General features: G+C 32.0%; 1 protein-coding gene across 1 annotated transcript in view; it reads right to left on the minus strand.

Annotated features, from left to right (window-relative positions):
• Positions 1 to 25,112, minus strand: part of LOC143640281 (uncharacterized) — an 82,181-nt gene that overhangs the window by 51,728 nt on the left and 5,341 nt on the right. Inside the window, 5 exon segments of the mRNA XM_077108131.1 lie at positions 2,450 to 2,557; positions 16,311 to 16,364; positions 16,618 to 16,707; positions 17,109 to 17,216; positions 20,689 to 20,742. Of these exon segments, the coding sequence (XP_076964246.1) occupies positions 2,450 to 2,557; positions 16,311 to 16,364; positions 16,618 to 16,707; positions 17,109 to 17,216; positions 20,689 to 20,742 (414 nt within the window).

The following is a 25,112-nucleotide window of genomic DNA, read 5'->3' on the forward strand; positions in this document are numbered from 1 at the left end:
CATTGCCTCATAAGGTAATCTAATATTATGGTTTTAAATATTGCTCTTATTCTAAATGGGTCATAGATTTACAGTCCTGGCCCTTACCCTTTTCTCTGCAATTTCATATATATATGCTTGATACTGTAATAAGTACTTGGAGCAATTTTTTCCAAAACTTCTAACTCCTAGGATATAATTCATTTATTGTTAATGCAGTAACTTCACTGTGTTTTAAATCTAGCTTCCCTTTATTTCTACAGCTGGTTTTCACGAAGACAAACAATTCAGTTTCCTATCTGTATTCTTATGTGTAATAACCTTCCAATGCAGTTATAGGTCTAAGGATCAGTATCCCTATCAAAATATTTCTACCAATGCAGTAAGTTGAAAGAGGTTTTTAGCACCATTCTCTAGCCCACCTGAGTGAGTTTCTAATCTGATAATTAAGGGATGCTGATTGGGACATAGTTATTGCCAAGTGGGTCATGTGGATATGCATGGCTCTTGTTTTCCACTTTCTTCCTTTCCAAGATGCTGGGTGAGTGGGAATGTGCTTGACTTCTATATCACCCATGTTGTCATTTTGTCATGAAAGTCTACACCTACTGATAATTACATAACATTTTTATAACAAAAGTCACTGAGTGGTAGTTAAAAAACAAAACTTATATTTGGAAAAAGGAAGGAATATAAGGGATGCATTTAACCTTTTGGTCAATATTTCCAACATTTTTTACTAGTTTTTTGCATGTTTGCATGAATATTTATGGGTCCTTTTACCTAACATTTTGGAATTACTTTCTGTTACTGTCCCTAAACAGACACCTCCCTGAAAAAAAAAATACTACCTAACACAGTGTCTAGTGGTTAGTTTTCTCAATAGGTATTTGTTGAATAAAAGAAAATGGAATGAACATCCCAAAGCTGCATTCTTTACTGTATTATGCCAAGATATGTGTGACCTAGATTTCTCAATGAACTTTTATCAAAGGGCTTGAATCTGTTTCTTTTTTTTATCTCCTCCATGCAGAGACAATTCTAAAATGTAAGGCTTAAAGAAAATTTCTCAGCATATATTAGAAAAGCTTTTTCTGCCACCCCATAATTCTAAACACAGGTGTTATTAAATGTTTCTGTTTTTTATTATTCTGGATTACAGGGATCAAAATAAAAAAGGAAGGAAGAAACGAATGAATGAATAAATGAATGGATGAAAGAAAATAAAGAATGAAAAGGAAATAAGAGGAAAGCAAAGCAAAAGAGAAAGGGAAAAAAACTGCTTTATTTTGAAACTGCTATGATTCAAATGTTTGCCAATAAAGCATGTGATGGAAAGCTGATCCTAGTGCCACCATGTTGAAAGGTAGGGCCCAACAAGAGATAATTGTGTCATAAGGGTGGAGTGAAGGAGTCAATGTTGTCACAGGGGAGGATTCATTATCACAGGGTTAGGTTTACTATAAAAGGGAGTTCAGTCCCCCTTTACTCTCTGTCAAACTCTCTTTGTTGTGTGATGATGTAGGATGGATGCTCTTGTGAAATGTGGCCCCTTGATCTTGCGCTTCCCAGCCTGTAGAACCATGAAGCTATCCAAATTCTGTTCATTATGAACTCCCCAGTCTGTGATATTATCTTACAGCAGCACCTAGTCAGAAACTCTGAATGATATCACAGAGTAATGAGAGAAAATATGTGGACAATAAATGCAATATATTTGCTAGAGCTGAGGATTAACTATAATTGAATTGTGGATGTTGAGACTTACAGGCATACAAATGCATTAAACTTATATTTTGAGAGATCTTAGCCAGCACCTTCATCTACATTTACTGAAATAGGCTGTATTTTAATCTTGAAAATGAGAATGCTCTTTCAAAAAAAATATGATTAAATCAAAAGCTGGAAAAAAGTAAAGTAGAAATTAAAAAAAAACATAAATTAAATCACAAGTCCTTCATCACTAAAATATCAAAATTTAAAACCATAAATATACCCTGAATAATTGGTCAGAGTTCTCGTATCTCACTCAGTTGAGATCAAAACTCAAATTACAAATATACAGCCACTTTCTATGGGATTCATTTATGGATTATAGAAATGACTGAAACTGAAGTTGTATCATAACAGGTGTGAAAAGTTCACACTTTTCTAATAAAAAGCAGCAAGGTTTAGTTTTAATCAAAACTCCCAATTTTGTTTTTAAAAAGGAGCGAAATGAGAAGATTTTTACTTAATAATATCCAACTCACTCACAGATATTAGGGTTTCATAAAGTGTGGGAAAATGTCACCTCATTTAATTGAATTTGAAATTTCCTCTATTATAAATATAAAAGGAGGTGTCTTGATATGCCAGGCACATATACAGGAAGAGTACAGTCAGGTAGGAAGAGCTAATATTCTTGAATAAAAAGTAATAACTTGTGCAAGGTAGTATTTTAATGTATTTTTTCCTCAACATTACTTACAGGAGCACCCTTTTCTCCAGCTGGACCAGGGGGCCCATGGGGTCCCAGACACCCTGGCAAACCAATTGGGCCAGCAGTACCGGCTGATCCACGTTCTTCTGGTGAGCCCTAGAACAGAGGAAAATAATTATTTTGTTATTAATGGAAATAAAACTATTACTGCCTTAAGTCACTTAGGTAACAATGGCATTTTACAGTCCAGTAAAAAATATAAAAAGAACTTTTAGAAAAATTTAAGATCTCAAATATGAACAGCTGAATCCACTATTCAGGAGACTAATTTCTTGTTCCAATATTCAGTTGTTGACTTTAGGAAAGACTAATGAGATAAACAACCACTTCAAAATTATATATGTATTTACTGTTTTATGGATGTTAGCTTTTTAAATTTGTGTTTGCAATTGTGTACAATGCTCTATAAAATATCTATCCAATCTAATCTCTCATAAGCTTTCTTTGTGTATATTATAAAAAATTGGCAGAATCCACTCCTTACACTATTATTTCTTGAAGTGATTTTAGAATTTCACTCCAAACTTGCTAAATTAGAATTTCTAATTCTAAAAATTGCCTTCAAAAAATGTCATAAAATATTTTCAAGTACAACTTTTACATAGAAAAGTTTGATAATCACTATACCAAAGTTTACAATTTTTTCCTGGAGAAGAAGGCCTTAAACTTATTATAGAATTCTCTAGAAAACATTGGGTCTTATTAATTCACATCTGATTAGGTTTGTGAAACTGACTAAGAAAGATACCACATTTTTTAAAACTAATTTGCTTTGAAAAATATCTAATATGTAAAATTTTTTAAAAATAACCTTATAGTTTTCATATTCTGTTTCAACAATTTATGAAAAAATTAAGTAGTGAAGGATAAAAGAAATTTAAAAATATTTACTAAGTTATGTAAAGCTTAAGTATTATATACTTTCTATTTTTATTTTTATTTAATATAAATAGTATTTTACCTTTGGATGAGATTCTTAGATGGGTGATTGTTATAATTTATCATATTATTTTATAATTGAATAAAATGGGGAAATGGGCTCATTCGTTCCATGAGATAATATAGTACCTTTACCTAATAATTAGTATCTTTATATAATTTCATTTTAAAATTCATAATCAATTATTTATAAAACCTGAAAAAACATTATTTAACACTTATTTGTTAGTGCTATACTTCCCCTACTGTGGAAATCATTCTATTATATAAATTTGAATTACTGAATTTATTCTAATTTATATTTTATTATATAAGTAATTAATTACAGATGGCAATAACGAAAATAGTAACCAATGATTCATATTTCCATATGCTTTAAAATTTACAAATTATTTTGTTTCACTTTGTCATTTTATTCTCTCCAAAATCTGAGGGAATTGATCCTGCAATGGCAGCATCTGAGCTTTAAAGATGAAGAACCTGAGGCTCCAAGAGTTCCTCATGATTACATAGTTGTTGAGGGAACTCCGACATTGGACTCTGTTCAGTGCTCTCTCCATAGGACCCCCCCCACACACACACACTGCTGCTCTCTGATGAGGACATCAATAATTTCCAAGGACCATTATTGGGGAATGTCCCTAAATTCAGCACCCACTCAATTTCACCAAGTCCTCATTGATTACAAAAAGATTACAAGTAAATTTACTTCTTAATTTCCTGACTTTATTTTTCTAAATAAATTCACAAGCTACATACAGTACTTTTATCTAGCCAGTTGTCTGAATATAACAATTAAATAAAATAAATGAAAGGGATACAGATTTATAGGAGATAGAGTAATCCATGAAATATTATTTTCTCTCATTTCTGTTGATTTATGACTAATTGAACCACTATCATTACTATGGAGTAACTTAAACACGGGGATGCAGAAATAATTGGAGAAACTTTGCCAAACTATGGTTAAAGAAATTATGAAATTAGATGTGGACTTAAATAAATAATGACATTTCTGAGCTCTAAGTACATGTACAAAGACCAATCTAGAAAATAGTCTTCATATTGCATAATAATGAAAAAATTGTGTAAATAGTACATATTTACCAATCAAGTATCCCAAATACTAAAAATGCATACACAGTTACAAGGTAAAACATAAGTTAGCATTTTTCAAGTAATAAACTTCTGAAGTGCTATCAATCTATATTATTTTAATTTCATAATAATAAAATAATTTTTTGTAGAAGTGACTTATCTGTTAAGTCAAGTGGCACAGTTCTGATGAGTGACTGCAGAGGCCAGTGCAGAAGAGAAATAATGATGGCAGAGTCTTTGGAGTGTTTCAGTGTCAAGAAGTGCACCTCTAAATGAAAAATAGCTCAAAGATATGCTGCTAATTATTAGAGGGGAAACCAAACAGAGAGAGAAAAAAGGGAGGAATTGGGAGGAGCAGTGAGATGCACAGATATTCCCTGAATTAATAAAATGAGAGAAAGGTTTCAGTAATAAAAATACTCCTTTGTTGGTAATATACTCCTTTGTTGGTAATAGAAATACATCAACAAAATACAATATATAATGCAACAAGGGTTATTCTGTTTCATTCAGGTTACAATTGACAACCCCTTAAGATAAATTCTCACTATCAGAAAAACTGATCAATGTACCTACAAGGTATGACATCTTTTATTTTAATATTCCACTTGTAAACCTCAGGAAAGGATTACCACCCATTGTTTTTTCAAAGAGAAAATATGCATCCTATATAAGTGATGAGATATTTTATTTGTAATTGATTATACAAAAAGAGATGCAGTTCTGATAAATCAAGGCATAAAATCATTAGGTTTTTAATCCTGTCTAAACCCCAATGTTGAAAGTCTACCCAAGTAATCCAATAAATATTATTTTCTCTCATTTCTGTTGTTTTATGGTATCACCACAGGCTATGGGGGTGGACAACTGTGAGAATGGAAAGATAAAGAGGATTACTAGAAAGAAGATGATTATGTAAAGAAAATTTGCTATTTTCTGATTTTCAAGCCTAAAATGTAACAATAACTGTGCAAAGTACTTTTCATATGTAAGGTATTTTAACATACCACAGTGAATCTCATCACCATGTACATCCACAAGACACTAAGTAAGTAGCAGAAAGACCAGTAGAGGGAAGGGAACAGGGGAGGAAGGAGGAAAGTGAAAGAGGAAGTATTAGGGACTGAATTAGAGTGAATAATATCTCATGCTTTTATAATTATGTCAACATGAATCCTATTGTCATGTATAATTCAAAATAACCTACTAAGGACTTTATAAATGGGGAACATTTTTTTCCCTGATTCTCTTTGTACCCATATAACCCGTACGTATTGTGTTAAATTTTGATTTTTGATAAGTAGAAGAAATAGAGCCATTTAAGGCCACTTCTTCCTTAAAGTTCAAATTGGTTATAAACACTTTCAATGGATAAAAGTGCTTTCCTTTACCCAAATAGTTCTTCTCCATTTTCAAGACCACCAAGGAACTATTTTCAGCTTGGCTAACTACTCAACAAACCTTTTACCTAAGACACCATGAGGCTCTTTTATCACATTGCTGCCCTGATCTGAAAAATTAAATCTTTCTCTTATTGATGCTGAGTTTAAAATTACTTGAGTAAATACACCTTCTTCAGAGTATATTCATCCTGATCTTTCCATAAAAACATTCATACACAAATACTTAAGAGTGTTTTTACTTTATGTTTTAGAATTCCAGGTGAAAAGTATTTTTTTCTAGTATTACACATCTCACTGTTACTTACACAGTATGTCCAATTTATCTCTGAATATTTGGTTACACTATCTCCTGATGTGAGAAGTCTTGGTATTTTCCTTTACTATCAAAAAAATTCCAGCCATTCTTTAGTCACAAGTAAAAAACCTTTTAACCAAAAAACAGTATTTCCCTAAGAATTAGAAGAGAAAAATACTTTTAAATATTCCTTACATATAGTATTTCAGTTTTGCTACAATTATTTTCTAAATAAATCAGCATAGCACTCGACACTAAATTTCCTTTTAAAAAATATCCCCACTCTCTTCTTTGATATTACCAAAAAGTAAAATATGTACTATGTACATTAAATAATAGAAACAATAGCAATAAATATGGAACATAATTAAATCAGTGATATGCATTTATATTTTTATAAAAGCTCACCTGCTAGATTTTTTTAAAAAGCTCTCTTGCTAATCAACAGAAATTTAAAAACTTGCAGAATAACAGAGTTGATTGTGTGTTTTCCCTAAAAAGATGTGGTACTGGAATTAAAAGAAATACATGCTGCCTTAACTTGATGCATTATGATTGATATGTCACAAGGAAATAATTTATGGCTCTTTCTTTAAAAAGAATGCATATTAAATTAACAATGAGGTATCTTTAATATTTAAGGTTAATCAAGCTATTATAATTAATACAAATAATTGTATTAATGTGTCTCAAGTATAGTTGAAATGCCGATTTGAATCTATGCAAGTTTGTATAGTTTGTAGATATTTTATGCTTTTATTACAAAGCATAACTATTTTAATTTCTCCCTTGAAGCATTCATAAGATTAAATTTCAGATTACCATCTTTCTGTGAAACCTGCATTAAAATTAATAACAAAAATATATTACCTCTTTGTAGTTAAAATATTGTTCATGATCTTGTCACAGCTCATAAACTTTGAAACAAATGATGAAAACAAGAAGAGACTTTTAAAATGTATATTTGTGCCCCAAAGTACAATTTCAATTTCCTTTCCTACTAGTTATTTCAAATATTCTATAAGCCTAGATATTTGTAATAACAGCATGCTCTGCAGTGATTTTATTTTATACATAAATAAATGAAAAGTGAAAATCTCTGATGGTACCTACTGATTAAGCAAGTGATACATAGAAAATTTGCAAATCTTAAATATTCACAAGCCAACTTTAAAAGAATAAGACTTATGAATCCTTTAATCTCAATTGAACTACTGGAGAAGTTCTGTCTCTTTTTATAAATTGAAGTTTAAATCCAATATTAAAAGAGGGTCCAGTTTACATATTCAATAAAAAACATACTGAGGATCCACTCTCTAGTGACACTTACTGGAGATACAAAATATATTACAATAGGTACCACCAGCCCTTGAGAAACCTGCACTGTAAATGAATTATGTTTCATAAAGAGTAGACATGTATAATGATAAAATTTTTGCATTGCTGTACAGTTATAAGAAGCTTTACAACTGTGCAATAAATGAAAAATTATGTCTAAGATGTATATTTAGATTTAAATACAGGTTAAAGTCACAATGATCAGAACCACAAAGGTAGAAATTTCTGTGTATTTCTGTCAATGATTCCAGCACTTGGAGTAGAGCACTTGGAATACAGCAGGCCCTAAGTAAGTGTATCAATTGAATGTGCAATCTTTTCTGTTCCAGAGTCAGAGCACATACTTTCTGATCTTGAGCAAATTCTCTAAAAGTCATTTGCTAACCAATAAATTAGGGACACATCCTATCATGAGGCTTGTGTGATATTTAATATGTTGATAACACCTGAAATTCTTTGAACAATTCTTGTCTTAAAGTATGAATGCAACAGATGTTGGAAAACTATACATAAGCATCTATATATTTTTAAATAATTATATAATCTCAAATAATTGTATATGTAAAATTTTATAGAAGAGATAACTAAGATCCAAGAAATAATATGGTATTGTTAAAGTAAGGTGGGGGAGGAAGAACTTTCTCCACACAGCATTAAACTGTTTTTGTGTTTGCCCCTAGAGCGATAATGATTATTTTATATATTAAAAGTATTGAACTGGAAAGAATTTTCAAGAAAGGTTAAAGTCTAGAGAAATATCAGTTTCCTAATTTGTGATATAAATACCAATGGACACATGACAATTTAAAAGTTCTATTTACATGACCTTGCTAAGGTCTAAATATCTGCACTATTTTTATGATTTGGCATTTTCATACAGGAGCTAATAGGAAATATGTAAGATATACAAGTGAAGAGATCTACTGCCCAGCATGAGGACTCAAGTTAATAAAAGGGCACTGTACTATGCATTGAGGATGAATAAGTAGATTTCAGCTGCTCTTGTCATAAAAAAGTAACTGTGATAGAAAGTTACTCGATTTATTATAGTAATAATTTCACTATTTAAATGTATCCCATAACATCATGTTGTAAACCTGAAATATATTTTCAAAAACCTTTTGTAAAGGCAATAATTTAATATGTATTGAATTACACATATTATAATGACAGTATCATTATATTTGAGTACTCAATAAAAACCACTATGGAAAACTTAGGATTTTTTTTCTCATTTTCAAATAAAAATTGATCATGCTTTCAAAAAAGAGGAATTTAAATATCTATATTTAGTTCCTTTTTTAAGTAGATTGTTAGTTTTAGCTCCTTCTGCAACCTCCTCTCTAAATTTTCAGTCTTTTCTTCCTCACAATGACAACAAAACAAGCAACAATAACATCATTCTACATTCTTGGGGCAGTGAAAACAGGGGCTGTTTTTCAAATGCTTATAGCATAGATATTTTATCAGTTATTTTATATGTGTATTTCATATTCTGAGGAGCATCTGTAAAGTAAATGAAACTGATAAACAGACAAATGATCTCATTAGCATTCACTTAGCATGTATCTACTATGGGGAGAATAGAAGCATAAACATAAGATGCTTCTATAAGAGGTTCTTGTAATACAGAGCTATTCAAGTAGGTCAATTTAAAGGCCAAATTGACCTTCAAGGCAAGACTAGTATGATATAATTCTACTCTTCAAATGATATATTTTAGATCACACAGGCCAAAAATTTAGATGAGATATCAAACATTATTAGAAATTAAAGCATAAATTCTGAATGGTCAAAGTCATGCAGTTATGCAACCTTTGGTCATTGGTCTCCAACCCTGTCTCTACCTGTCTCTCATCCCTAGCTGAATGTGAGAATGGCTTACTGAGATCATCCTGGGCCACAATGTTATGGCCACAAGAGGGTATGCTTTATCATAAAAAGTACCATATATGACCCAATAAGCCAGCAGGTGCCATCCTTCTGAAACCTTGTCTATTCCCTTGTCAGTGCAAAGAAGATTCCCAGGAACAGGATGCAGGGGGGAAAAATGAAAAGAAATAGTAATTATGAAAGGAAATAAATGTAAGCTCTTAAAGAAGAGAAGACACCAAGATGAAATAATAGCATATGAAGAGTATAACAGATTTAGAATCTTCGGGGGGAAACCATGAAAGAGAAGTTATAGGAAATGGCTATCACAGTATTTCAGTTGAGAAATACTGAACACTTACCCTTTAGCAGCTATTTGACTGTTTAATATATTCTCCCCATATTGAATCCTAACACTCCCAGGAGAAGGAAAGAAATATAAAGATAAAAGGCTTTACCAACCACCCTATCATATTTGTTTTAGTCATATTTTTAAAAAAAAAAACTGTTGTAAAGAGATGATTTCATATCATAAGATACAGAGAAAACATTACTTAGGGAAAACGTTCTCCTGATTTTCCTTTAGGAAAATAGAGGGGGTAAGTTAAAGCTGAGAATTTGTACATGTCATATCTGCACATATGGCATGTTTATATATATATACAAAACATTTACCCAGTTTATCTTCAATATGCAGGAAAGTGCTGCACTGCCTGCCTCTCTCATTCTTCACTCCTTGGTGCTTTTTGTTTCTTGTGTGTAACAAGTCACCTACTACGTGCTTAAACTCCTGTGATCAGTAGTCCTGCCTAGGCTTTGACTGGCATCTATGGCCAGTTCTTGGATACAACATCATGCATATAGTGAGCACTTGATTTTGCTTGACTTAAAAAGAACAAAGTAACAGAACTCTGTTGGTAATTTTTTTTAAGTGCAAGAACTATGAACTGTTTCTCAATATACATTTACTCCTAGTAGCAAAATCTTTTAGAAAATCATAGTCTTAAAATACCTGTTCTTTCCTAACAGGACCAAAACAGCAATGAGAACTTCAAGACTAAATTCAGCACACACAAGAATTATTTTTCATAGATAAAACTGTTTGTTTTTTATTATTTATAGCTCCAATTCCAACATAATTCTTTTAGACAAAAAGCATTATTTTCAATTTTGTCTCACTGGCCTTTTAGTTTATCACTTAATACTTATTATTTTTTTTTTCTTATCTGTCATCCTCAGTAAAACATAAGTTCTTTGTAGGAAAAGTCTGTATAACTTCATCTTAATAGATGGTATATTCAGATATATTGTCATTCCAAAAGAAAAAAATTATAGTAGTTTACAGAGAATGCATAATATATAAGAGAATATAAGTAAAAAACAGGTAAGCATGAAAGACAGGTAAGCAAATAACATTTTATTGGCTTTATATGAAGCTAAAAATATTAACAATCTAAACATGCCTACAGACAAGCGATTTTCCCTCTGTAGGCCATGATCCATTGATGAGTTATAAAGTCAATTTAATGGATCTTATCCAGAAGTTAAAAAATAATAAAAATAAAACATAATAAATAATATTAAAATATGTACACAATTTGTACTTTTTATAATAAGTATTTCAAAAGATTAGAAAAATGATAATAAGGCATCATCTTCCCTATTGAGATTTAATTTTGACTCCATGATTTTTGCAAGCCAAAGGAAGAAGGAAATTCTGCATTTCACAATTCATAACAACTGAAAGAAAAATAGTTATACAAGAAACCACACAAAAATAAAATAATTCTATAAAAGCAGACTTAAAATGAATACTTTTAAAGTTATGATTATCAATAGATTTCTTCTGAGGATATTTACAGATAGGATCCTGTTTAAAGCAATCTCCCATATTCTCAAGCATATTCTTTAGACATGTCTTTAGGCATGTCTTTATGCTTCACCTTCTTTCTGAACACAAGACGATGGCATTCCATGTAGACCAGGCAGAGCTTAGTAAGCCCAGTGTGAGAGAATGTGATAACAGTGTGATGCAAATTCTCTGGTCTCTGTTTATTTCTGAATGAATTATGAATAAAGAGAACAGGTGCAAAATATATTCATAGGTGAATAAACAGATGGACACAGAGATAGATGGATGATTACAAATATTGTATTCGCTTTCTATGGATTAGAAAACATAGATAGGATACAGAGTTTAGGGTGCATGGTTGTGACACATGAAAAACATCTATAATCATTAGGGACTCAACCTTTGCTATGATAGTTTAAGCAGTTTAGTCTTTGATCATTCAAACAGTCAATGGGTTACAGGGAAACTAAGAGTATTAAAGCCGAGTTATCTGGAATATTAGCTCTTCTGACTCTTATTTTAGACAAAATTGTTCACAAGGGTATGGAAGTCGGGTGTGATGGCACACGCCTGTAATCCCAGTGGCTTGGGAGGCTAAGACAGGAGGATCACAATTTCAAAGCCAACCTCATCAACTGCAAGGCACTAAGCAACTCAGTGAGATCCTGTCTCTAAATAAAATAAAAAATAGGGCTGGGGATGTGGCTCAGTGGCCAAGTATCTCTGAGTTCAATCCCTGGTACCAAAAAAATAAAAATAAAAATAAATAAAAAGGGTACAGAAATGTCAGGACAACTTGGAAAAATGTAATCAAAAAGGAGGGAGGAAGGAAAAGAGAGGGGGAAATTTAGTTAAGAGATGTTACAGAGTGAGAGATCTACATATCTAGAAAGGAATTTATGTAATGAGCTATCATGAATTTCATCTGCAGATAAAGGACTTTAAACTTATACAATCTAATTATCTTCTCTAAGTCTAAGATCATTTGCCTTAATAATGAAATGCAATAATATGACCATGTCAATTTTCAAGAATATAATGAATATATAGTACCCAAAACAAGGGTTGGAAGAATGCACTCTCAATAATATTTTGTTTTCTTTTTCTATTTCCTTTTTATTTCCCATTTCTTCTTTACTCACATTCTTTTCCTTAGACAATTCTTCAATTTTTAATTTTCTTTCCCCTAATGTGAGTAACTGCTAAATCTCCAACATTCTCTGTTTCTGTGCATTTCTTCTGTACTTACAATTACTTGGCCAATATCCCAAAGTAAAGTTAATGTGAGATTGATATAAAATCAGACCTACCCATTATAAAACAAAGGATTTCTATAGAATATTCCTATGCTGTTTTCCTATTAAGACTTATAATTTTAGATCTGTCCCCAACAGATCAGACATTTCCCTCTACTATTCCACTGTTATCTTTTTGATTAACATCACAATACAGAACTTGTTACTTTTCTTGCCAAGAAAAATCATCATTCCTGATTCCTTCATTTTAAATAAAACCACACATTATCAAATCTTATAAAATGATAATTAACATAAACAAATTTTCTAGATAGGTTAGAGTTTGCATCTAGAAGACCAATTTTTTGTTGTTATTGTTGTTGTTGTTGCTCTGCTTTGCTTTGCTTTAATCTCTGTCAGTTGGAATAAATTTTTTTTCAAAGTCTACTTCCACATGCACATGACTGAATGACTGCTATAACTGAAGCCAATGGAGGCTTGTTTGGCACTTGTTACAGGCTGGAATCCTCAACTTGAGTCCCTCTTCCATTTTTTACTGTGATCATAGCCACAGTTTTGGAAACCCATTCCCGTGAAGGTTGCCTCTCTTTTCAGTGCATCCTCCTCCAACAATTGGGGAATAGCTTTAATTGGTTTATGCTTGAAAAATCGGATGAAAATTTACTGTCAGAATAAGTAGTTATTCAAGATTAAGTCAAAGTGAGTATTTGAGAAACATTTCTACTAATAAAGGATAAAAATCTTTAAACATTTTTTGTGACTTCCATGAGGTTTTAAATTTTTATGTATGAATTTTCCCTTTGTTGTTGATACAGATGAAGCAAAATGGTTCTGGGTTTGGAAGGCAACATTAAACTGTCATTCCCTCAAAAACACAAGCCTGACATTATCATTCAGTTTTTGTCTTTCCTCACTGCCCATGTCCAAAATTAAAAAAAAAAAGTGCTGTTACTCTGCCTTCCTGTGTTGACATCTGCACAGTGCTATGACTCCCCACTTGCCTGGTCAAGGGCTCACTATAGTATTATAAATTAGCCCCTGAATGTTTAAAACCATCTAGCCTTTCCCATCTTCATTGTATATTTTACACTAAGGGAAAAGCTTGTTTTCCTAAAATTTTATTTATTCATTATTTATTTATTTAATCCACTTGCTCCAAAGATGTCAAGTCTTCAAATTAACTCCCACTTACCATATTAGAGCTTCAACAATCATATACCATATTCTATTTCTGCTTTAGCTTTACATGATACAAAATATTTAGCTAAGTACTTAGTTCCCAGCAAGAATTGAAAAAAATTTTACTTCTTCTTCCCCCCAAAGCTTACCCTACTTTAGTAAAACTAGATATGACCTCAAACACTCTATCCCTTTCCTCATGTGTTCTCTCTTATGTTTTTGTAATCTCCTGTGCTTTGTTTGTAAAGCCAAGTTGAAGGGCCTTTCCACTGATTTCTCTTCTCTCCCTCCCCCCATAGAATTAATATCTATTGTTTGTATGTCATTAGGCTTTTAATCACCAATCAATTGATAGTGCTGTTTAATCTTTAGTGGGACATTTTTTCTTCAAAACCATTTATCATATTTTGAGTCAAGTGACATCTTTTGTGGTTTTTAATTGTATAGAAAAAAGTATTTAGTAATCGTTATGTAAGTATTTGTTGAAGGCAACTAAATAAACAGCACATTAACTTTTATATTATATGTTGTTCTATATTTAACTGGACAATTTCTAATAAATATTCTGTAAACTATATGTCCAGAGGGTTTATTATGCACCATGCATATATATTGGTTTCAGTTGCTCTGAAAACCTGAAAACACTTATTTGCATGGGTCCTAAAAAATATTTTAAAACAATTCTTATAGTTATAATTCAGACTTCACTAGAACAATGATCATTGATTTAAAAAAAAATTATGCCTAAAATAAGATGATCTTATAACCTGAAAGTCTGATTAAATGGATTGCATTCTACTAGAGTTATTGAAGATTTTATGTCCAAATAAAAACTTTTGTCTTATTCAACTATTTTTCTTGCTAACATTACCACCACTAAATTGTGAGAGATGTAAAACAATCTTATACATAGGATTTTGTAAATTTCATGGAAAGTCAAATATATTCATTGAAATATATTATTTTTCCTTAAAAAATCTTCACCAATTTGAATGATTTATAGATCTTCAGGTCTAAGAATAATGTCAATCACCCTAAAAAAATGTTATGCTTGCTGTGTTCTCAGTATTAGTTATGGAATACAGACTTTACTCCTATATCAGGCTTTATGATAATTAAATTGAAAGGTATGGAATGATTTCTGTGTGCCAGGTGCTGTACTGTGAACATAACCAAAGTAATACAGGGAATTCACAGAGTAATAAAAGAGGCAACTGATGATATTCCAATATAATTTATAAAACAGAAGTCAGAACTCTGAGGCAGGGGGAGTTTCACTAATAAATGATACATAGAAATTTCTACATCTATGAATAATTGCAATTTTTCCAAGGAGAAAGAAAAAAATGCAGTTTCCTAGAAGAACATGAGAGTATAAATTATACTCTCTCAAAGTAGAAAAGATCAAGGTGGTTTGGGGAACAAGAAGATGTTCAGTACCTTAGACTGGGTAGACTTAAAGGGGAAGAATTAGGGGGAAAAATAGGCTATGGTGATTAGAATCAAATTGGAAAGATGACCCAGTAGCCATGAGGAGTTTGATTTCTCAAGGCACAGTGTAGAGTCATGAGAAAGGTATAAGCAAAGGAATGGCATGGGTAAGGAGGTGCATTAAACTAAAATTTAGAACTGATCTTAAAAACTGACTGATGAGTGAAGGAAAATGGAGTCAAGAAGAAATACATTGCGAGACAAGGAGGAAAAGAAAGGAATCTGAACAGAGTATGGTGATGGAAATGAAGAAAAGGGGTAAAGAAACATTTGGAAGTGGAACTAATATGACTTCAACATGCTGCGGATGGTAGTTAAGAAGGGATTTAAAGCAACTTTCCACTAATCAGGCTGATGAAAAAAGATGGAGATTGAGAAAAGGCCACCAAATATTGCCTTTGGTCTGTTACAGTGGCTTTTCAGAGTACAGACAGGAATAAAATTGAATTCGAGGAAAAACATGAAGACTGTATTCAATGGTTCTCAAAGGAGTTTATTTAGACATATGATCATCAGAAAAAAGAGATTAAAAGTCTGATGTTTACTCATTTGCCAATTATTTCATAATGTTAAATTGACTAAATCGATATGTATCATATGTAAAATGGCATGTATTTTTCATGTTTATGGGGTTTATTTATATCACCAACAAAATATGAGTCTTATGAAGTACTTAGAATCTCAAATTAAGCCTGTTTTGTAGCAAATGATGACTGAATATAATATATAAGCAATTCAGTCTTATTTTATGATTAATTTTAAAATGAGAGGAAAAGCGATGGAGTAAAAAGAATTCAAATTATAGCTTCTCTATGGTTTCCATGACCATGAGTTTCTATTCTTCATAATTATGATTTATTTCTTTGCTAATAGTAAGAAGCAAAATAGCTCTTTATATCTCTGGAGAGAAGTAGAAGCAGAAGCAAATATTTTCCAATCATCTAAACCCTTCTGTTTCTGTACTCATTAGCGCATGCAATTAGTAGAAACCAGGCATTGACTGATTTGATTGGCATGTGTTTATTTTCTCTCCTACACCCTGTGAGATCACAGCAGGAGAGTAATGAAAGAATAGTTGTAATTTGCAATCATAGATAGTGTAGCTATGGATTATCATCATACTTACAACTGGACCAGGTGGGCCCTGGGGACCTTCTCCTCCTTTCAGTCCAGGTGCACCCTGGGAGAAGTGTAAAATCAAAGAAAATGAATCAATGTGAACTAAATATAAATGTAAGGAGATGTACGATTGATAAAATGAGAAAGTCAGAAAGTATTTTTTGATACAAACATATATACATATATACAACGATAATCAAATGCTTATGTTTACATATGTTGTCTTAAATACTCAGGATTCTATTTAAGCTCTGAAAAAAAAATGCTTGTAATAAGCACTTCCATTCACACACATATTTATATGTTGATCATACCTGAGCTCCAGGAAGACCTTGTTCACCTGGGAATCCACGTAATCCTGCTGGTCCATCTTTCCCTGAGATCCCTTGAGGTCCTGGATCACCCTAAAGAAGATAATATAAATCCATCAATAAAGAGTAATTTCTACACACGTTTGTATGAACAAAATTGTAGTTACCTCCAACCTGCTCTCAGGAAAGCTTAAAATTACTTAATAATGAAAATTTTGTGTGGAATGTCCTGTACATTAAAATGAAATAACAATACCTCAATTTAAGGATTTATATGTATAAATCAATAGTTTTATGGTCAATGAGCTAATTGTGCCATTATTCAGTAATATCTTCAAGTATAATAACCTTATACTAAATATATTCCTGACATGTTTTTCTGACATTAATTTAAATACTAACAAAATAGAGAGACTCTCTGGAGAAGTGGTAAGCAGTACAGTTAAAAGCAAATGAATGCTTGGAGCTAAGAAAAGTCCTTAAGGATGTCATACCTTTGCACCTTCTTTTCCTGCAGCACCAGGAAGACCTTGCTCACCAGGAGGACCAGGAGGGCCAGGGTGCCCACGTTCAACTATGGGACCAGTCTCACCTGTTGGTCCCTGAATTAGATAAGCAAAACCACATTAGTTTGCTCTTTTAATTTTTGACCAATATAATGCATACTCAAAACATATCTTACTCCCTTTTACAAAAGTTTATCCTTTTCCTTTATTTTCATGCTGTTCTAAAAAGCACTTCTTATCAAACACTGACAGTGACATATCTGACAAAAGTCTGAAATGATTTCTTGCAATCGTGGTTAGGATATCCAAGGGTACAAAAGAAAAAAAATACACGAAGTCTAAAAAGATATTTTCCTTGTTTAATACTAGAATTGCTTCAGTGTAAGGGCAGTCCAAGTATTGTTAAAAACTGTTTTGGAAGCCAGGTATGATGGTACACACCTGTATTCCCAGCAGCTTGGGAGACTGAAGCAGGAGGATTTGAGTTCAAAGCCAGCCTTAGCAATGGCAAGCAAATCAGTGAGATCCTGTCTCCAAATAAAAATACAAAATAGGGCTGGGAATGTGGCTCAGTGATCAAATGCCCTTGATTAAATCCCCAGTACCAAAAAAAAAAAAGTTTCATGCCATTTCCCTTTTTATATAAGGTGTTAAATCAGTTTAACAATAAAGAGACATTGGTGATATATTGATAGGTACTCTACTGAATCACTACTTGATAATAAGCCTAGACCCTGGGAACTCAAAAACTCAAGTAGTTCTCTTCGGAATTTCCATGCACTGGAGACCTCTCTATTTCTAATTTATATTCATTTGAAAAAGTCTAAGGAATGTGGCAGGGGTCCCCTGAAAGCAGTGAGTTTGGGCCAGAAGTTCCTTGAGGCCAAAGGTATAACAAATAGCCAGGTCCCTTAAATTGCAGCAAATGCCAAAATGAAAAATGTCAGGTCATTAATATGTCCCCTGACTGGTACCATTTGTGGTCCTAGAGTGTAACAAGCTATCAAGTATAAACAAGGAATGGTGATCAGCTGGTCTCTATGTTCACTTAGAATAAACAGCAAGATGAAGGATTTAAGTTGAAGATATATAAAGAGGAAAATTCCAAATGTTAAGGTTGTTATACAGTGAAATGTGTTACTGAAGTTGCTTTGGAATATCATTCCTTGTTATTTTTCTAAAAATGCAACATATTTTTAACTTTTGGTCTTGTATAAAGAACACATGTGCCCCAAATATTGGCACACGTTTCTAGATTTATATTTCTTTATGTAATAACTGGAAGTCTTCAACTATTATTGGGCAAAAGTTTTTCTCCCAGAGATAATTTTTTATCCAAATGCCAGGATTCACAAGAAAATGATATGAAATTGTTACTAATTAAATAACTATATCAGTGAGACAAAAATGGGCAGAGATTTATACAAAAAAAGATGAACTATTTCTTCCATTACTTCACTCCCTTTATTCTAACATGAAAATATAGTTACATTTAAAACAGGGAGTTCAATTATTTATTGATTTATTTATTTGGTACCAGGCATTGAACCCAGGGGTATTTAACCATGGAGTCATATTGCAAACCCTTTTTATTTTCTTATTTTGAGACAGGTCTTACTAAGTTACTGAGGCTGGCTTTCAACTTGTGATCCTCCTGCCTCAGCTTCCTGAGTCACTGGGATTATAGGCATGTGCCACTGTGGGAATTAAGATTGTCTTTAAAATAGTTGGATTTCCATTCATAATAGGAAAAATATATCAATGAAGATTTATACTCAATAAAATACCTGCTACTTTTACGCCTTAACATAAAGTAGGAGGAAAAAAAACAAGTCAGGTCCCAGAATTGTAGATGTCTGCATTGGGCAGGGATACATTTTCAAAAGGTATCAGTTCCTGAATATTCAGCTAAGACACCCAACATGTTTACATTCTAGATAGACTAATTCAGTTTCTCCTCAGAGATATTGAGTATAATAGGAATTATGCTCTAGTTATTCTTTCTTTTTTTGAAAAAAAATGGTTATGAAGTTTTTTGAAACAGAAAGTAAAAGTATTTTCAGAGGAAGCTTTCAAATTATTGATTAATGTATATAATATGCAATATATACTTAATATATGTATACTCTTGCTATGTATGGTATACACTGAAATATATTTGTATTACTTATATACTTATTCATATATAAAAGTATTTCCTAAAAAATAGATTTCACTGTATATATATAATTAAAACTGAAGATCTTTAAAAAGAACCCTTGAGTACACACACACACACACACACCAAAAAAATGCATGATGACATGCATGCTGTATTTCCTTGGAAAAAGAATCAAGAGTTAAAATTTTCCCTTAGGTTTGAAATTATTCTCTGAAATAAAATTATTAAGAAATCCAATAATTCTTCATTTTTGCTTTTGCCACACAAATTCTTAGAAAAGGAGTGTAGTTTTTGTTTCTCTGGGGAGGGATGCATATTTATGGATGTGCATGTTAGTGTATGTGTGAATACATGAGTTACAAAGTACTAAGAACAAATTATTAATAGGAAAAAGAGTAAAAAAATTAAATAATTAAAACATTTCTCCAACTGATCTTGCTTTACTGTAACTTGCTATTACCAGGGGTAAAATTCCTGCTGAGTAAACTAAAAGTGTTCTGTCCAGTCCATATGTTTTGGGAAAGGATAACAATTTTATTTTTTATGCACACTAATTATTATATGCAGCTCTGTGATACCATAATTCAGGATATTTCTCTAATATTTTAGTTGTCTGCTACCTGTCTTGAGAGAGATTCTTTTTTTTTAAAGAGAGAGTGAGAAAGGAGAGAGAGAGAGAGAGAGAGAGAGAGAGAGAGAGAGAGAGAGAGAGAGAGAGAATTTTAATATTTATTTTTTAGTTATCGGCGGACACAACATCTTTCTTTGTATGTGGTGCTGAGGATCGAACCCGGGCCACACGCATGCCAGGCAAGCGCGCTACTGCTTGAGCCACATCCCCAGCCCCCAGAGAGATTCTTGTCTTAACCAATATTTCACATATGCTCAAGAAAACAAAATAACACTTATTCCTGATATGAATAACTGTTGTTATGATGACAAAACCCCTTAAAAACATGTAATAAGTTACAAATATTAAAATTTATAAATATTGTTGAATTCTGAGCTTTATCATATTCTTCTAGGCCTAATTAATACTCAAAGGCCTGAAGTCATTTTGTAATTTTAAATTCTAAATGGACAAACTCTTTAGAAAGAATTTGGGGTTCATAAAATATAGATGGTGCCATGGTCAGGCTTTAGTGTTAAACTCATTGTGAATTTCTGATACACTTTCATTATATATTCTTCTCTTTTATTGATACAGGCAAATGAGAACCTGCCTCAATTAAGCAGTTATTTGCTAAATATCATTTGATGTTGGTAATCTTCAGATACTTAAATGTGATCTGAAATTTAAAAATAAAACATTTGGAATCATAATAACATGGATCCATGTTACACAACTTATTAAGGTGAAAAGATAAACATAAAAATATATCTCATTAGCAAAATAAAGGAACATACCTGTGGTCCAACAACACCTCCTGGCCCAGGGGGGGCAGTCTTGCCTTGAAATCCCTAAAGAAACAAAGTATTATGTGTAAAAACTATGCAAAGGACAAAGCATAAATTAAAATTTGACAATTGAATAACTATTAAAAGAAAGTCAACTATTGGCTAAAAATACCTCAAGTGCTTAAATCTGAGTTAACATATTCCAGTTCTTTTAAAAATCCAAAATTTGCTATCTTCATTGCTTCACATTGTAATGCAATAATTATTTTCAATATACTAAAATATAAGGCAGTATGATTAAGCTGGAGCACAAATGTATTCTTAGCCATGTTCTACCAGGTCAAACAACATATAGAATGTTAACATAGCAATGTTTATGGATGAAATAAATGATGATTTAGACATTCTTTAAAACAGTCCCCTGATTCTCTATGCATAGATAAATCTATAGTCAGTGATCTACATATATTTCTTTTTAATGCATTCCAAAAATCTCATAAAATATAAAAGGATACAAAAATACATGTTTTACATATACAAGAGAATACTTTGCATGATGAGTAATCATTTCATCTTTTTACAAATGTTCTTTCTAAAAACCCAAAAGAATATTGTTATAAATACACCTTGCAAATAATGCAATCATTAAAATAGAATCTGGTTGATGTGAACAGAATGCCTTTATTAAATCAAGCTTTGGGGAATTTATTTTGGTACCTACATTTCTCTAGACTCGTGGATTATTTATTCCGTATAATTGCATTATGATAGACAAAGTGCTTTCTCATGTGAGTAAGGTTACATTTAACAGTTAAGAGAACACATAGAAAAAACTAGGAGGAAAACATTTCAAAGAATAAAATTAAATAAAGTGAACAGTGTTTACAAAAGTTTTGTTCACTGTAACATGTAATAAAACTGGAAATAATAAAATTAGCAAGAAAAGAAGCTAGCAGTCCACATTTGTAGCACAACCTTCCAGGTAATTATGATTGAATTATTTGTAATAGCAAAATTCTATAATTAAAAGAAATCTAAACTTATAATTATTATAATTTATATCAGAAGGGAAACATAAAACTCTATAATTCTTTTTTTAATATTTACTTTTTGGTTGTAGTTGGACATAATACCTTTATTTTATTTATTTACTTTTATGTGGTGCTGAGGATCTCACATGTGGGAGGCAAGCGCTCTACCACTGAGCCACAACCCCAGTCTCATAAAACTCTATAATTCTTAAGACTATCAGGGTTCCACTTGAGCTATCATTCTAAATAGCCAAACCCACTAATCCTGCATGAAATTATCACAGAATTTATTTAGAATTTTATAGTCAAAATAGCAGTTTGCTTAATTTTAACTTTTTAGCAACTGGGAAGTTTGGAAATCTGTCATCATATTTTCAGATTATATACACACACACATATAAACACACATATACATGTGCACAATATATGTGGGTATGAATATGTACACTTCTCCTGGATTTTGTCAACAACCTCCATGACTACATTTCTTACCTCTATGATGATTCATTCTTCCACCTGCTCCAAACTATTTCTAAAACACTCATCTATGTTAAACCCTGACACTTTCTCAATAAGGGCCTATTGGTCATTCCAATTGTATGTGGTTCTGTCTCCAACATTTCCAACATGGTGCTCACTGGAAGTACCTTCTCTGAGTTGTGGTTTTCTTTATTTCTTTTGTTTCTTTATTAATGAAGTATCTTCTGTTTACACACTTTCCTGCAGCTATCAAACTCAGTCATTTAAACCTAGAGTGTCACCTAAGAGACTCTCAACATTGAGCTTCTCTCATGTCCCAGTAGACTTGTGTTATTCAACTCTTTCTTTGATGATTGCAGTTTTTCAAATCAGGTTCACTCATTTATCTACTTTTAGCCAGAATCACTATCTCACATAAGCAAATCTAATCAACTCATTGCTAATCATATGTCAAGTAATATTGATGACAAAGTTCAGCACAATCTTAACCTTGTTGCTACTCCAGTCACATCTTTTGCTTTGAAAATGTGTCCTAGGTTCTACCCACACTAATCCTCTCACCTGTATCTGAATCATACATTTGTATGACCTGTTCCCTTTGTTTGGATCACCCTTCCCCTTCAAGTTTGACTTGAAGGAGCAAATGCTTTTCTGAACTTAAAAAATATTAAAATCTTTTTCCTTAGTGAATGTGAGAGCAAAAAGTGTATTTAACAATTGATTAAAATTAATTGATTAAAAATCAATATTTCATTAAGGAAAGTCTATGAAAAATTTACATTCCACATTTGCACTCATGCATCCTAAGGGGAAAGAGAAAAGCTTGGCTGCTAGCCCAATTGTGGAAGTGATGGATTTTGGAGGAGCTGGAAGAGAGCACTGCCCATATGTCTGCTTATTCAAGACATTTATTGCATTTGCAAGTATCTGATAAATTTACACCAGAGATTGTACAGAAAAACTACACACAGGAGAATTCTTACAGACCAGAATGGGGTTTTCTTGTCTGATATTTTTATGTAAGAAAACTAAACTTACTTTTTAATTTTAGAATAAATGACGCCCTTTTAAAGTCCTTAAAAACAGAAATTAATTTGATATATTCATGGGTAGCTTGGAATATCTAAGACCCAACCAAAATGTAATTCCTATTCTAATAATCTCTAAGGGACTTTATTAATTTTGGCATCAATCCTGGATTTAGCAGTGTCACTGAGACAGATTTGGGATATTTCACTATAATAGGAGCTGTTTCTGATTTTTCCTGGAGACTTGAAAAAGTTTGAAAATGTAAGGCATCAAAATGAATCTTGAATTTATGAATGTGGAAGAAGCTAAAAAATAATGAAATAATTTCCTCTTTGAAATAAGATAACACATATATACAAAGCCTATCCAGTCTAGATTCTGATCTTATGCAAAGAAATCTTTTGAATTCTAGGCAGCAAAATAAAGTGAGAAAGAACAGTTCCTGGCCATAGGGTGATTCACTCTTCTATGAAAAGAGGTTGTGAAATCAGAAATATAATTTCCCAAAAATAATCCTGGCCTTTGTCTACGAGAAACTACTAGAGAGAAGGATTCTTCCTAGAGGCATTAGTTAATATGCTCTTTTCTTCTTTGTTTAAATTCAGATGTTATATATGACATAGTTATTTCAGAGAAAAGCAGAAGCTCTTGACTAAATTGAAGACAAAGTGATTTTAAAATGGTAATGCTCTAGGTATTCCTTCCTCAAAAGCAATTTCAAAAATATTCCTGTTATTCCCAAGAAATAATGTGATGGTTAAAATGACTGGATGCAAGATTTAAGTGGGAATGTTGTGTGGGAATTTGAGTGTAAATTTCACTGTGGATTCTTATTTAGAGAATCTATATTTTCCTCATCATGGAGATATCATTCCCAAGAGGAAACTCAAACAATTTTATTTTTTGGTCCCACTATAAATCATTTTGATTTAGCTTTGGAAAGTCCAGACTTTGAAATTTCTAGCCTGGATAAAATTAGGAAGCTGTTAAACTAAGAATTGTCACTTGGAGAGTGAGACAGGAATTGGGTTGCTGCTGACAGACTGTTTCTCCCATGGCAGAAAATTAATAATATTTTAAGATTTGTTAACACATATGGCTATGCAATTCCAAATATGTCTTCATGTTGGCAGAAAGCCTTGAAGTGATTTTTTAACCATGCAGTCAAAGATAGTCTATGTTGTGGTTTTCTCAAGAAATCTGGATAAAATTAACCAATATTAAGAAACAAGAATATGTTCCAAGGATATATGCCAAACCTTGAGGATTTCTGACTAGAATAACAAACCATTGGTACATTCAGATATGTAGTTTCATAACAGTGATAAAATAAATCACTAACCCATGAGAATTCTTAAGCCATCGAGGAGTTAACAATTTCTCCTGTGCCCAATCATCATCGTATATAAGATGGATTATTCAGTTAATTTGTTTAACGTTATATTTCTCCATTTCTAAATAATACAAAATTACTTTTTTCAATCTACATTTCCCTACTCAACAAGAGAGGAAGCATTTGAAATAGTTCCATACCACTTATACCCTTATGGTTGTAACATCAGCAGAATTCACTCTCTAGTTCTGGAAAGAAGAACTTTGTGTTATGTGCATGACTTACAGTAATGTGTGACGATATCATGAAAGCATCCAAAGAATAATGGGTTCTTGTCCATCAACTCATTATTAAAGTACCATTATTAACAATAAGATCGATTAAATAAGTTAACATAACAGTTTTTTCAAGGATATTTGTTTAGGTACAAACATTGGTCTATTTATGTATTTATTCATGTTTAAATAAAAGGTCTAATGGAATTCATTCCTACATTGTTCTCAAGCTTGTCATTTAAATGTTAAAATAAGTAGCTTCTGTGAACTAATGAGGTACTAAAG

The sequence above is a fragment of the Callospermophilus lateralis genome, unplaced genomic scaffold, assembly GCF_048772815.1.
Source record: "Callospermophilus lateralis isolate mCalLat2 unplaced genomic scaffold, mCalLat2.hap1 Scaffold_161, whole genome shotgun sequence".
NCBI classification, from domain to species: domain Eukaryota; kingdom Metazoa; phylum Chordata; class Mammalia; order Rodentia; family Sciuridae; genus Callospermophilus; species Callospermophilus lateralis.